This window comes from Molothrus aeneus, chromosome 13 (assembly GCF_037042795.1).
Source record: "Molothrus aeneus isolate 106 chromosome 13, BPBGC_Maene_1.0, whole genome shotgun sequence".
NCBI classification, from domain to species: Eukaryota; Metazoa; Chordata; class Aves; order Passeriformes; family Icteridae; genus Molothrus; species Molothrus aeneus.
Genome location: NC_089658.1, coordinates 17,598,282 through 17,613,022, shown reverse-complemented (window position 1 = coordinate 17,613,022; position 14,741 = coordinate 17,598,282). Strand labels below are relative to the sequence as shown.

At 45.7% G+C, this 14,741-nt stretch overlaps 1 protein-coding gene across 1 annotated transcript in view; it reads left to right on the top strand.

Moving 5' to 3' along the window:
- CHSY1 (chondroitin sulfate synthase 1) overlaps window positions 1–12,318 on the top strand; it is a 75,166-nt gene extending 62,848 nt beyond the window's left edge. The window contains exon 3 of the mRNA XM_066558995.1: window positions 9,208–12,318. Within this exon, the coding sequence (XP_066415092.1) occupies window positions 9,208–10,800 (1,593 nt within the window). The 3' untranslated portion in view covers window positions 10,801–12,318. The remainder of the gene's footprint in view (window positions 1–9,207) is intronic.
- The last annotated feature ends 2,423 nt before the right edge of the window (window positions 12,319–14,741 follow it).

Genomic DNA, 14,741 nt, shown 5'->3' with positions numbered 1-14,741 from the left:
TCTTCTCTAACCCAGCTGCCATGTATTGCACTTATTTTAGATGGCAGAGCTGTTTGAGGCAGGGACCTTGTCATGGAATGGTTCTGGCAGTGCCACGTCTCCACTGGATGATGTACATGTGTTTTCCAGTGATGAGACAAAGGGCAGATTTTGTTTTTAAACTCAGCCCAGAAGAGCAGGAAGGCTGTAAGTCGTGCGTGGTAATGGTACAAGCATTGAGGAGCCCTTGTGCAATCATCATCTCACTGTGGAAATTCTTTCTGCAGCAGCTGCGTTACTGCTCATTACCACCACAGCCTCCTAAAGCTCTGCTCTCCCCAGGCCAGGGCTCAGCTGTGGATCCTCGTGGGCTGACTGAAACATGTGGCTTCTCCACATAAAACAAGGGTTTGTGACTTTATTTCCCTCCCCTCCTTGGAGCAATTGCTAAACAATTCTTTGGGAAAAAAAAAAAGTGCACGCGTTTCATATAGACACTTGAGAACAATGCTGTGCAGCTTTGGTGAGCCCTGGAAACTGTCACCCTGTGCTGCTCCCCGTGTGAAACAAGCTGGTGATTGAGTCCAGGCCCTTGGAGGCAGTCTTCAAACCAGCTCCAGAAATGGTGGCTCTGGCTGAAAAACCAGATTGAAGATGAAAAACCACTCTGAGCTCACAGGAGGGTGAAAGAGGAGTGAATCCCTCTGCCTGTGTCACAAATGTTGTGTCTGGGCACTGGTTCTGTGGGAGGTCTGTGAGGAACTCCATAGCTCGTTCTAGTTTTCTTCCAACAGGAGTAAAAGGAGATTTCTTTTAAATCCAGTTTAATTTGAGCTCCTCCTTCATTGCTGGATGCCAGGGAGGGGTGTACTGAGATGAGCTCAGCTGGCTGAGCATGGTGCTAATAACACCAAGGTTGTGGGTTTCATCCCAGTATGGGCCATTCACTTAGGAGTTGGACTCAGTGATCCCTCTGGGTCCCTTCCAACTCAGAATATTCTGTGATTGCTGTGACTGTGATTGCTGCAGACAGCAGACCTGAGCAGGAAGCCCAGCACAGCCTCATGCTGCCAGCTTGGAGCAGAGCAGCCTTCAGCAGCAGCCAACCACGGATATCTCAGCATGACCCTGGAGAAAACAGCTGGAGAGCACCATTGGAGCACTCAGTGAGATCCAAGCCTGGAGGATGGCTGTGCCATGCACAGTGTTCACCATCACCTTGTCCTTTGTGCTGTTGCAAACCAGGTGACGCCAGTGAGACACGAGCAGAGCCTCGTTGTTCCAGCAGGACCAAGTGGACAGAGAGAGCCCTGAGTGTTACTTGCATGCTGGCTGGTTCTGTGTTTCAGATAACCCCACCAGCTTCAAGTGGTGTGCAGCTGCCACCTCCTAGGGACAGGCCATCAGCAATTCGCAAGGGGCTGAGGTTTCAAGAGTTCCTCCTGAACAACATCCCTTCTTCCTGCTGCTTGCCTGGCAGAGGCACAGCACAGCAGCACCCATGGAGTGGCTGTTGTGGCATCTGGGAGGAGGCTTCACCAGCAGAGGAATTAGAAATGTTATATTTTCCAGTTTTCTGTGAGTTTTCATCAGCTGATACTGATGTGGCTGGCAGAGAAGTGCTTTTACATCAGTTGTTAGGAAAGCATGATGCAGATGGATTTTTAAATGAAGTTATGGAAGATGCTCTCTCTCTTTGAGGCTATTCTGGCACTGCAGCTCTGAGGGCAGCAGCTTTGACACAGGCAGTTGAGCAGTTGGCCTTGTCTTGGGGATTTAATTCAGCATTTCCAGCTTCCTTCCTTGCCCTTTCCTAAAGGTGTATTCCTGACACAAATCTTCTCAAAGGATGAGCAATCATGGTCTGTTGCCATGAAAAAGGGGCTGTGGCTCTCCTCATCCAAAATGGTTCTGCTTAAGCTGGAAGTGATGAATGTCTTGCAAATGAATCTGTTTTTTAAAATACACCCCCACCTTTTTACATGCAGGGAAGAACTGCAGCTATTGTGAGGCTGAATCTTTGCCTAATTAAATTCACAGTAATCTCCTGTGAAGGCTCAAGAGAGATTCAGAGCTTTGTGCTGACTGCCTCAGCCCTGTCCTTCATTGCTGGTACTGTGACATTGTCCCCCTGTGCCTGCTCTGGGGTGGAGGGTCCTGAAACATCCTGCAGCAGCAGGAGCTGTGCTGGTGGGCACACATGGGCAGGACTGGCAGGGAGGGATCCTGCAGACAGAGCCCCTGGAGCCACTGCTTCCCCTGGGCTTCTTGCAGAGTCTGGTGTTGGCAGAGCTCTGGGGTGGTGTGTGATGCAGGAGCACTGCTGTCCCCATCCAGTCTGGCAGGGAGGCTGTGCTGCTCCAGCTTGGGTTTCTGATGTTGGGCTGCTCCAGCTTGGGTTTCTGATGTTGGGCTGATGCTGAGATGGTGGGTGGCTGCCTGGGCTGCAGCTGAAATTTCTCCAGGGTTTCTTCTCCACTCCCCTTTAAGCAGCAGCTTTTGGTAGCCTTGCCAAGTGGACCAAAAAGGCTCCTCATCCATCATGGCTCACAGCTCCTACGAAACCACTGGATGTGGAAAGCAGCTCCCAAATAGGAATCTTTGAATTCCATGAACAAAAGTATTTCTAAATTGATTACATTACTGCTTCTTGAAAACACATGGTGGAAAATCACACAGCAGTCCAGAAGAGGTCTTCTCTTCTGTAGGCTGTGTTCAGAGGAGACTGCATCCCTCTAAGTCTGTTTTTAGCATCCAAAATATATTGGCCAGAGTGTCAGAAGCTTTCTGCTCATCATCTCCAAGAAACTCCCCTTCAAGGGTCATGTGCTGCTCCTCTGGAATCTTAACACTTTGCATGAGAAAGAGCAGATACAGACTTCCAGGGCTGTGGCTCTGGCTTTCACGGGCCTGTTGAAATGCATAATGAAAAACAAGTTTTCTTGTGCTCTGCCTGTACTGTGGAGTAAAAGTGTGGAGTTGACAACAAGGAAAAGAAATGCTGAGATGCAGCAGATTCAGCGGGCAAGTAATCTGGCATCATCCCTGAGTCTGGCCTTTGAATGAGCAATCAGCAGGGAGTCACTGTGTCCCTGGTTTTGTTTGGATGTGGGACAGAGGCTGGAGAGGGAGAGCTGAATCATTTGCCCCATGGGTCAGAGCCTTGACTTGAGCAAGGGCGAGCCTTGTGAGGAGCAGCACTTTGCACCAGCACTCGTAATTTGGAAATTATGTTAGGAGCAACTTTTGATTACACTTTCTCAGGCAATCCCAATGACAATTAGTCATTTGCACCTACCATGTTCTGCTTCTTCAATAGCTGTAGTGAAGAACATTTGTTAATGTTTAGTGGTATTTTACTTGTTTTTGTTTCTGTCAAATCAGAACCTTTTGGACAAAAACCTCCAAGTCACATCCAGCTCTCCTAAGGTTTACACTGTTAAATCTAAATATCCTCACTGGCACATTCTGTTTTATCTGGTTTCTGTATCCTCATTTAGACCATGAAGCTCAGTTTAGTGCAGGGCCAGGAGGAGGGAAGCTCTCTGCCTCCTGGCTGGAGGATCTCAGTTCCCAAGTGCCTTGGACTGCTCCCACGTGTAGGTTTTGGGTAATGAGATTGTGGAGCTCAGGGTCAGAGGTGAGGTACTCAATGCCAGTTTTGAAGACCCATTCATTTTTGCAGGTTTTCTTCTTTCCCTTGCCAAGCTGGAAATACTTTAAAGGCTGCTTGGTTTGAGAAACTGTAAATGAATAAGTAATTTTTAAGCTCTTCTACTTGCTTAAACAAGAAAGGATTGGGATAAAAACACTTGTTTAATTAAACAGCTACTTGGTATGGTTCACAAAAGCTTGAACTCCAGCAGTAACTCTCCTAATTCACAGATTCCTTGGGAATTCAATGACCTTGAGTTTGCTGTGCTTGAAACTTGCCTGAGTTCTTGGCTTCCTTTCTGGAATACTTTGGAGAGGAGAGCAGTGCAGGAGGCACTGCAAGGCTCTTGAGTGAGACCAGCACTGTTCCACTTAGGATCATATGAGAAGAGGCATTTGTGTTGTGCAGAATAAACTTCTTGCTTCAGAGCATGCCTGGGCTTACTGCACTCAGAGGTCACATCTGCCTCTGCTGCCCCAGCCATGGAAATTTTGAGTACTGACTGCTCAGGATGATTTTGTTGCCTCTCTTTATGAAACAAAGCAAACGTGAACCAGCAGTACATGATGAAATTTGTGTGAGAAGTGACTTGTCTGAAGAAACACATCATTTAATCGTGCTCCAGAGCTCAGGGCTTCACCTGCCAGCTGAGAGGAAAGTCTGATCTCCCAGCAGCAAGTGGCATTTCCTGCATCCTTTCCTGTAGTGGCAACTGGGGAGCTTAAAGCCATGAATGAGTGGCCAAGTTCACTGGAAGTGAGTGTTTATCCATTACTTCCCTGTGTTTGTCTCCACCATAATAACTCTGTCTGAGGAGTGGCTTCAGTCATGTCAGTGTTTAGCTGTGGGATATAAAGCATCAGGATTTAAACAGAAAGAACCCTGAATACGCAGAGTTGTATCCAGGGTGTCCCTACAGTCTTCCCCTCTAACAGAGGGAAGTCACAAAATGCTGCTGCTCCTTTCCCTTGGCAAAATTTTTCATCAGTTGAGCTGTATTGGTGATGTATAAACCAGAAAACTGGAGATGTGTTGTGGTTAATCAGTGCAAAGTGGCAAAATGGTGCTGGTGCAGTTCCTTGGGATGAGGTAGCAGAAGGACTTTAATTTCCTTTCAGCAGGAGCTGCCCCCTTGCCTCCAGCTGTGGCACATCTTTGTGAGGAGGAGATGGACCTGAGCATCCTGCCTGGCTTTGGCTGCAGAGCTGTGGGGCTGTCCCAGCACCTGCATTGCTCCTGTAGCAGAACAGCTCCACACTGGGACCCACATCCTCATCCCCTCCTGACAGAGGTGCTCTGAGCTCGGTGACATTAACCATCATTGGGCTTTCAATTAGCTGGGCTTTGTATTGAAACCCATCTTGGGCATTTCGAAACCTGCCACAGAACATGTCTTATCCATGATTGCTGTTCCTGAGGCTTGTGGGGCTGTGTTTTCTGGGCTCTGGTAGCACAATCTGGAGCTGTGAGAGAAAGCCCTCGGGGGCTAATCCGTGGCTGCGGGCCAGTTTCTGCATAAACTGGTCTTATTTTTAAAGTCTATTTTCTCCAGTACACTTTTTTTTGGCCTGCAAAAGACTTCTTCATTTAAAATGAAGAACATAACACTCTCTCCTTTCAGTTGGTCTTTTGGACATGAGCCAGCAGTGCCCACAACAGCTGTACCACAGTTTAAACATTCAGTCTCTAATGGTTTGGGGAACATTAGGGTTTTTAAGGCTTCAACAGGTCTAGAGTAAATAGTGGTCAATAAAGAGTAGCTCTTCTTTGTATCCCTATGCTCTCAGTGCTCTGCACTAGAATAAAGCATGCTTAGAATATAATCATTGCAAAATTAATATCCATGAAAGGTTCTTTTTTTTAAAAAAAAAAAAAGAATCATAGAAAAACCAGTTTCACTAGAAGAAGAGTTTGCAAGAGTTCAGCTCTCAAGACTCTGGTAACAGGCATGGGGAATTTGGCACGTAATGTCTGTGGGAGACGTGCATGTCCTGGGCTTGTGTCAGTCCCCACGTGTGTCTTTAGTGACTGGGAGAAGCAAATAAATCACAGGTATTCCCTTCTCTATGGCCTTCTTCCACCCACCTATTGGTGATGTACACAAGAGTTAATTCTGATTTTGTGTCTTCCTTACGGCTGTCCAGTGTTGCATGGAGTCAAAAGCCAGTGTGTGCTAATTGGTGATATTTAGCACAGTGCTTTGGACCCACATATGGTAAGAAATTATATTGGCAATGATTGGTGATAGGTGGGCATTGCCCCTGTTTGTGATTGAACCCAGTGCTGGGGAGCCTTAATGATTTGGGCAAATCAGTGTTGGTGGAGCTGTCAAATGGCCCGGAGGGAGCTGCTCGTTTCCTTCATCTCCTTCGAGTGTGTAGGTGTGGGTGAGCAAAGAGAATCCATGTGGGGCTGGTTTCTGGCACAAAGCCCTGGGGCCTCACAGCCCTTCCGTGGCCCTGGGTCCAGTGTCCACCAGTGCCTCGGCCCGAGAAGGGTTAAACTGCTCTGCTGGCCACTGGCCACTCGGGCTTTGTGTGCAGCACTCGGTGCCACTGTGAAGCAATGGTTTGTAACTCCTTGTACTCTCTGTAGGGAGTTGTTTAACCCCTTCCACCACCCTTCTTTGTGTTTCCTGCTGGTGTGGGGTGTACCTTGGCTCCCTGGGGGGATCGGAGCTGCGGGATCCTGGCACAGCCCGTGCCTGCTGCTGAGTGCCAGGGACAGGGGGGACACTGCAGCAGGAGAGGGGGAGACTTCACAGAGAAAACATGGAATGTGCCAGCCTTGCAAGGCATTCTCCTGAAAAATGGGATTATATAAAAGCCGGGCTACTGTGGTGCTTCTCATTAGCTGCACGGCAGGGTTGGCCAGAGGCAGGGCTCGGGCAGTTGCCACCTTCTTGGCTGGAGCAAGGTGCATGTTAATTGATGCTTCAGTTGTAAATTGCTTTGTGTTGGAGCCCCACTAAAGGCTTGCTGAGATAGGTTTTATTCTCAGTTTTTGAAGCAAGCTACTTTTGGGAGGGGGCAGGAAGGAGTATTAGAAGGTAACTGGTCTACCTAAGAGGTTACTCCTGTGTGGCAAGCCAGAGCTTTAAAATATACTTCTTAATTTTAATTTGTGCCATTTGCTAGGGGTTGCTATCTTTACTTCCATTGGGATGTTTCATAACATTTTCCTACCCATCAGTATTCTATTAAAACTTCGTTGTGTAATCTGAAAGCCTTTCTGCTTGTCATGGTTTCCTCTTCAGAATGCCCTAGGTAGCAATTTTGGAGTAAATGCATTCAGGCTGCATGGTCTTGATTTTGTTGTCTTATAAATTCAAAACAAGACTTGAAATTAAATCCTATTGTAAATTTTCCTTTAAATAATGGTGGCCTAATGATGTGATTTAAGAATTTTTATCTGATGTCACAGGACTCCTGGAAAAGCCTCTGCCTATAGTTGTTGTTAAAATGTCAGTGAAATTGGTTACCATATACATTTAATACTTGTAGTTTCACATGTGTGTAGTGTTAGAGGATAGATCAGTGTTGTCAGTAGAATTAGTGGGTCCTGCAGTGTTGGACTGAGCCTGTTCTTCTCATGAGAGCTCTCCACTGCAATAAATGGTGCTCACAGGACTGACCCTAAGTGGGTGTGATTTAAGGTCTCCTAGAGCCCTTCACAGCAGCAGCCAGGTTCAAAGTGACCAAAAACATAAAGCTTTATTAGTAGAGGAAACAATACAGGGATACAAATGAAGAACAGTCTTTTGGATGAGTGGAAAAAACGTGTTTCTTGGGAAAGCATGAGGTTCATTCAGTTTGGATAACTCTGCTGGACGTGGGATAAGCCTGGCTAACCTCTGCCCGTGGCGCTCTGTTCAGTCCTGCTTGCCTTCTAAAGGGATATTATCCATCTCGACAGGCAGCTCATCTGAGGCTGCCAAGGGGCCATGGCCAAGATGTTCTCCTTTGGCTGCGTTCTGTGCAGATCCATCCATCCTCTGGCCTGGATTGCTCCCAGACAGCGTGCACGCAGCAGGGATCACTTGGGGAGAGCGGGAAGAAGGTGAACTTGAAGGAGAAGGGGGTGGGGGACTGCTGGTGACCCACGAAATAAACGTCCTTTCTTTCTCAGTCCTGCTGCAATCCCTCCCTCGCTCCTTTGCAGTGATTTACGTTTGCTCAGATTCAATCCCTGCTCCCAGTGGGCTCAGGCTGCTCCGTGCTGTTGGCGGCGATACGCCCAAAGTCAGGTTTCAGCATGCACACAGGCAGCTTGTTGAGATAGAGCAATTAAATCCAGGTGTAATTTTATCCCTGAGCTTCAGTGTCTGTCCACAATAATGGGAAAAATGCAACCGAAGGCCTAATAAAACAGGACTTGTGCTGGCTCTGAGCAGCTGGTAAAAGGAAGGTTTCTGTCCTGGTGATTTCCTTTTTAGTGCTCTGTTTGATTGCCATCATATTTGAGACCTTCTCCCTTTTATTGAGTTTGGCTCTTTGCTGACCTTTTACACAAGCTTTATTGCTCTGTTTCCTGTGGCAGATTCTACTGCCAGTAACAGAGATTGCATCCCATATTGAATGAGGGTGCTGTGTCAGCTCTAGCAGGTTGATGACATTTATGCTGTGACATAGAATCTGCCCGTGGTCTTTTTAAATTTCCATTATCTAAGCTGGTATATACCTTTGGTCTCAAGGTTTTATTTTCAGTTTATTTTCCACATTATCATCCTGGTTTGCCTTTCACGATATCAGCTACTGCCTGAGCTGCTGAGGACTGTAAAGCTGGTTGGTCTGCTTTCCTAAGACTTGTGAATCTAATCTCAGCTCACTGGCTTCCTGTTTTGAAATAGCAAATGCCACGTTAAAGATGTTTTTATTCTGGTGTACGTGTGCATCCTGTATTACTTGACTTCTGGAACTCTAGGAATCTCAGGTGCACTTTACTGTCCATTGACATTTTAAAATGACAGATGTAGCTTTGCATTGCAGCACTTGAGGTTAGGATATTTGGCATCTTGACTAAAACATTCAGCAACCTGCATTTTTAATGCCTAAACCTGGATTTTTAATGCCTAAATGTCATTTGGGTTTAATGGAAAAGGTGTTGTCCGATTTGCTTAGTATGTACATGGCATCCCTTTTTATTCTTCTTTATTATTTATATGAAAACAATGGGAAACAAATGAATAATGAGAGTTTTGCAGTGAACACTTCACGGTGTTATTTTCCTGGTGATGGTGTGTTGTTGTTGTGAAATGAGCTTACAATGGACTTACTGCAGAATTGTTTGGCCGCCGGTGATACCTCTAGAATGGGCTGCAGTAATCCCAAATCCATTATAGATGTTTCTTTCACCAGTTCACAATGAATAATCCTCTTAATTTCCTTGAATAGCAGCTGGTATTGCTACAACCTGTGCCTAAACCCAAGCACAGCTTATTCAGAAAGCCTTCTGGCCCTGTGAGCGAGGGGGAATTCTCTCCCAGCAGGGTAGCGTGGGCAAACGTTCACAGGGTCAGCTCTGCCAGGCTCTGACTTCTCCTCTCTCTCTCTCTCTCTCTCTCTCTCCCCTAGATGCAACAGCTGTTCTATGAGAATTACGAGAAGAACAAGAAAGGCTACATCCGTGACCTGAGGAACAGCAAGATCCACCGAGCCATAACGCTGCACCCCAACAAGAACCCCCCGTACCAGTACAGGCTGCACAGCTACATGCTGAGCCGCAAGATCGCCGAGCTGCGCCACCGCACTGTGCAGCTGCACCGCGAGATCGTGCTCATGAGCAAGTACAGCAACACTGAAATCCACAAGGAGGACCTGCAGCTGGGCATGCCGCCCTCCTTCATGCGCTTCCAGCCCCGCCACCGCGAGGAGATCCTGGAGTGGGAGTTCCTTACGGGGAAGTATCTGTACTCGGGTGCCGACGGGCAGCCACCCCGCAGAGGGATGGACTCGTCCCAGCGCGAGGCGTTGGATGACATCGTGATGCAGGTGATGGAAATGATCAACGCCAACGCCAAGACGCGGGGGAGGATCATTGATTTCAAGGAGATACAGTATGGATACCGCAGGGTGAACCCCATGTACGGAGCAGAGTACGTGCTGGACCTGCTGCTTCTCTACAAGAAGCACAAAGGGAAGAAGATGACGGTTCCCGTGAGGAGGCACGCGTACCTGCAGCAGACCTTCAGCAAGGTCCAGTTCATGGAGCACGAAGAGATGGACGCCAAAGAGCTGGCCAGCAAAATCAACCAGGATTCTGGGTCCTTGTCCTTCCTCTCCAACTCGCTGAAGATGTTTGTCCCCTTCCAGCTCAGCAGGTCCAAAGCAGAAAGGAAGGAGCTCAAAGACAAGAAGATCAACATCCTGATGCCCCTCTCCGGGCGGTTCGACATGTTTGCGAGGTTCATGGGAAATTTTGAAAAGACGTGCCTCATTCCAAACCAGAACGTCAAGTTGGTTGTCCTGCTTTTCAATTCCAACTCCAACCCTGACAAAGCAAAGCAGATCGAGCTGATGAGAGATTACCGCTCCAAATACCCCAAGGCTGACATGCAGGTTCTGCCGGTGTCGGGGGAGTTCTCAAGGGCACTGGCTCTGGAAGTCGGATCTTCTCAGTTCCAGAACGAATCTTTACTTTTCTTCTGTGATGTTGACTTAGTGTTTACCACAGAATTCCTCCAGCGGTGTAGAGCCAACACAGTTTTGGGTCAGCAAGTGTATTTTCCCATCATTTTTAGCCAGTATGATCCAAAGATTGTTTATAGTGGAAAGGTTCCTAGTGACAATCATTTTGCCTTCACTCAGAAAACAGGTTTCTGGAGGAACTATGGCTTTGGTATCACCTGTATTTACAAAGGTGACCTGCTTCGAGCGGGTGGCTTTGATGTCTCCATCCAAGGTTGGGGCCTTGAAGACGTAGATCTATTTAACAAAGTCATTCAAGCTGGCTTAAAAACTTTCAGAAGCCAAGAAATTGGAGTAGTCCATGTGCATCACCCTGTTTTTTGTGACCCTAATCTTGATCCAAAACAATATAAAATGTGCTTGGGGTCCAAAGCTTCAACATATGGGTCCACACAACAGCTGGCTGAAATATGGTTTGAAAAAAACGACCCAAATTTTGGGAAAAGCAGCAATACTAATGGCTCAGTGAGGACAGCCTAATGTCCAGCTATGCTGGAAAAGACTTTTTTTTTAATTATCTAATTTATTTTTGGGAAAATGTTTTTTGATAATTCACTTTTAAAAGACCACACAGGATATATTTTAGAAATCATCGTTGTTTTCTTACAAAGCGCTCGTTTTGAGAAGAACAAGGCCCTTGGGTGTTTTTTGTTGTTGTGTTTTTGGTTTTGAACAAAACTGTGATCAATATTTGCCTTCAAACAAAAAAAAAAAAAAAAGAAAAAAAAGAAAAAAAATTGTTTAAGAGTTATCTGATCAGCGGAAATCTAACTTGAATTAGAATTTCCTTATGAACAAAAGATTGTTTCCTACCGTTTCCGTTGCCGTCTTCACGGCTGGGATTCTGTAAATGTGGACCTGAGCGTGCAAAGCCAAGTGACAAAACGCTATGTCTAAATGTTTTTGGTGTGACTGCTACCGTGCAAAGATTCTGCTCCTTTGGTTCAGGATTAGCCATTAATTCTCAAATTGCGTTAGAAAATCCGAGTGGCGATGAGCAAGGGTGGTAATCGCAGGAGGGGTTTTTGTTTTTCCCTAATAGCTGATTATTTCAGTTTAAAAATACACCTCCACTTACGATGGGCAGGCGAGGGAAGGAAGTAAGCACAAGCCGTGATCCGGTTAGTCCTTGTAGAAATTGTTGTGTTTGGAATGCTGGGGGAAGCCGTGGTGGGTTCTGTGTTCTGTCCTCAGCTGCCCTCCGAGGCTGAGCCGGGCACCAGGGAATGCTGAGGAGCCAGGGGAAGGGGCTGGGGATGGGAATCTCTGGCAGCCAAACGACAGCACACAATGAACAATCCAAGATCCCCGAGGAGAACATGGAGAACTCCTCTGCCCCGAGTGTCCCGCGCCCGATCGCGTCCATTCCTTCGGTCACCTGATGTTAATGGGAACAATTATTACATTTGATTGCTAGTTTTGTTTTGGGACTTTTTTTTTTTTTCCTGTATCTGCTAGACCGTTAATTTATTTAATATCCATTGTTTTAGGTTCTTGACCTTTCCTTGAATATCTGTTAGTCATTTTAATATTTTATATATATATATATGCGTGTGTAAATATATATATATATATATATTAGGAATGTATTGCATCTTCTCACTGATAAGGTAGTGTACATCATACTTACAGTAAATGATCTCCAAAGATTACTTTCTAAAGTATTTTTTCATGGATCTTTTTTTTTTCTCCCCCAAATTTCTTCAACATTTCAACATTTTTGGAATGACTTCAGTGAGTTTAGGAATTTTTTTGGTATTCTAAGAGGAACTGGGGATGAGGAGGCTGAATACAAGGAAAGTGTGATCCCTATGAGTTAACACCTAGCAAGGTAAGAGAAAATACACTAAATAAAGTGCCTTAAAGCCAGATAGGGAACCCTGTACACTGAGACTTAAGACAGTGACTGGTCATTGAAGCAGATGATCTCTTGGGACCTATGTACCTGTAAATATCCTGCTCAGCAGAAACAGAAAATAAAAACCAGCGAACAATATATTTTTCTATCGTATCCTCCAGCCCCATTTCATCCCATTGCCCTCAGTTCCACTTTGCCTGCCCTTTGCCCGTTGGGAAGTGGAGGCAAGTGAAGGAATGGAGAAAACCCAAGGCTTTGGTGGTTGTTGCCACGTTTGAAGGGATCTTACAGTGCAATTGCTATTCCAGTAGAAGAAATAACCATTGTTTACATGTGTATGGAATATGAACTGCAACTAGCATAGAGTCTGTGTCTTACAATGTTCATCATTTTCTGGTGACAGTCCCAAGGATGTAGGTGCATGGAAAATTTTTCTTTTCCTCCTCTCTTTTTTTCTTTTCCTTTCTTTCTTTTTTTTTTTTTTTTAAGATTTGCTTCTAAGATGCAATAAAGATTTTTTTATTTGCAATTGGAGCTGCTCACGTTGTCAGTCCGTGTCGTTCCACCCAGCAGAGGCACAGAGTCATACACTTGGGAAGTAAGCCCAGGTAAAAGGATCTCTCTCTTCCAAAGGGTTTTAACTTCTGTGTTGTGGTCTGGGATGAGCCCAGGGTTTACATCTTGGCAGAAAAACCCATTCATCAGGAGCTGGTGCTGATGAGCTGTGCCATTCCCTGGTTTTGGCTTTTTCCTTATGAAAATGTTAAAAGTACTTCTGCTGCCTGAAAATACCCCTAAGTGTACATTTCAAATGCATACAGTGACAAGGGTCCTTGGTGCCCTAATGTTTTGTGTGTTCAAAACACAGTAAAAATAATTACTAAGTGGGTTGAACACTTATTTTTTAATAGCTCTAGGAGTTGTTTGGTGTTGGTGTGAGGACAAAATTAAGTCCCAAAGCAAGAATCTTAGGTATTGCAGAGATGTTTCTTCACACAAGGGAAAGGGAAAAGAAAAAAAACCACCAAAACCAAAACAAACAAACAAAAAACCCAGCTTGTATTTGTGGTACAGAAAAGAGCTTAAAGAAAATGCACCCCAAAGAATGGCAGCAAAAAGGAGGAAAAAAAGCCCGTACTTGTACTGTATTTATTAACATTTATGATTATGTAGGACTTTTTTTAGCCCATAACAGCTGGTAAAAGCAGAATGTAACTGGAAAAAGCCATTTTGAGAACAGCACCATGTGGTATTGGGGTTTTTTTCCTCAGTTGCTGCAGTTCTAATTCTGCTGTCAAATCTCTATTAAGACTGAGTTCTGTACCAAACTTGCAGCAGCCCTCGAGGCCTCACATCACAATTGATCACATATTTTATGGACTCACAACTTAAGAGAAGTCCATTTTAAAGTAAAGTTTTAATTATAACCCTTTATGACAAAGTCTAAACACATAAACTCCATTTTATACTATAGTAAGTGGCATTTGCTGCCCCACTTGTAAGGAACTGGACAGAAGTGGAAATCATCAGCTGGTAGGTGCTAACCCAGCCTTGACAAAAATCCCTTCTGGGGCTGGGACATTTCATCCTCAATTTACTCTGGTTGTTTGCTTCGAACAGAAGTTTCCTTCACCCTGAGGAAGCAGGAAAATCATGGAGGGTTTTCCTCTGGGCCACAGAGGTGTGAGAAAATGAGATGGTGTCATCCTGAAAATGAAGGATGTGGTGCCCAGTCACGTCCTGTCTGTAGAGATGCTTCTGTTCTTTATTAAAACAATTAAAAATGTGAGACACTTCTTTCCCTCGTTATTCTGGTGCAGGTAACCTGGGTTGGATGCTGTGGCATCCTCACAGCAGTAAAACTCCCACCCACACAGAGCTTTGCAGCCCCTGGGGACATGGTGTTAAACCCTTCACCTTCTCTGCTCACCCCTGGATGAGGAGCTGGATTTATTAACTCTGCTTTCTCAAAGCTTTTCCCTCCTGCTCAAGGATCAACGATGGCAAAAAGAGGCCAAGGGAGATGGGGGAAAATGTGGGTCCAGAAAGGCAGTGGGTACTCTGGTGACAGTCATGCTGGATGTGACTGTTTACATGGGACATTATTTATCTGTGACTTTGCAGAGTCACAGCCCATGGAAGGATTTCAGGTTTTGGTCCTGTGGGCACAGTGGGGGTTTATTACCCGGAAAACTCAGTGCCCAGCTCCAGCCCCGTGTGGCTCCCCTGGACCTGGCTGGATGGTTCCTTTCAGCACAATCAGCACAAAGTCCTGCTGACCCAAATCTGCTTACTCTGAGTTTTTGTGGAAGCCTCTAACTTTACATTGCAAATTATTATCCTGAGCTGTTTCGCATGAATACTTGCTAAAAATACTCGGCTTGCACAGCCAGCCACAGCCGGGAGCTTTTGGAAAGAAAACCTTGCAGAGGCATTAAAAATGGGGAGAAGGTCCAGGCCCCACTGGGCTCCTCCTCTGCTCTGGCCTTGGTGATCCCTGGGCTGGTGGGACACTGCCCTGTTTTAATGAAGGTTTTGTACCCAGTGGACTCTGCCAATGTGA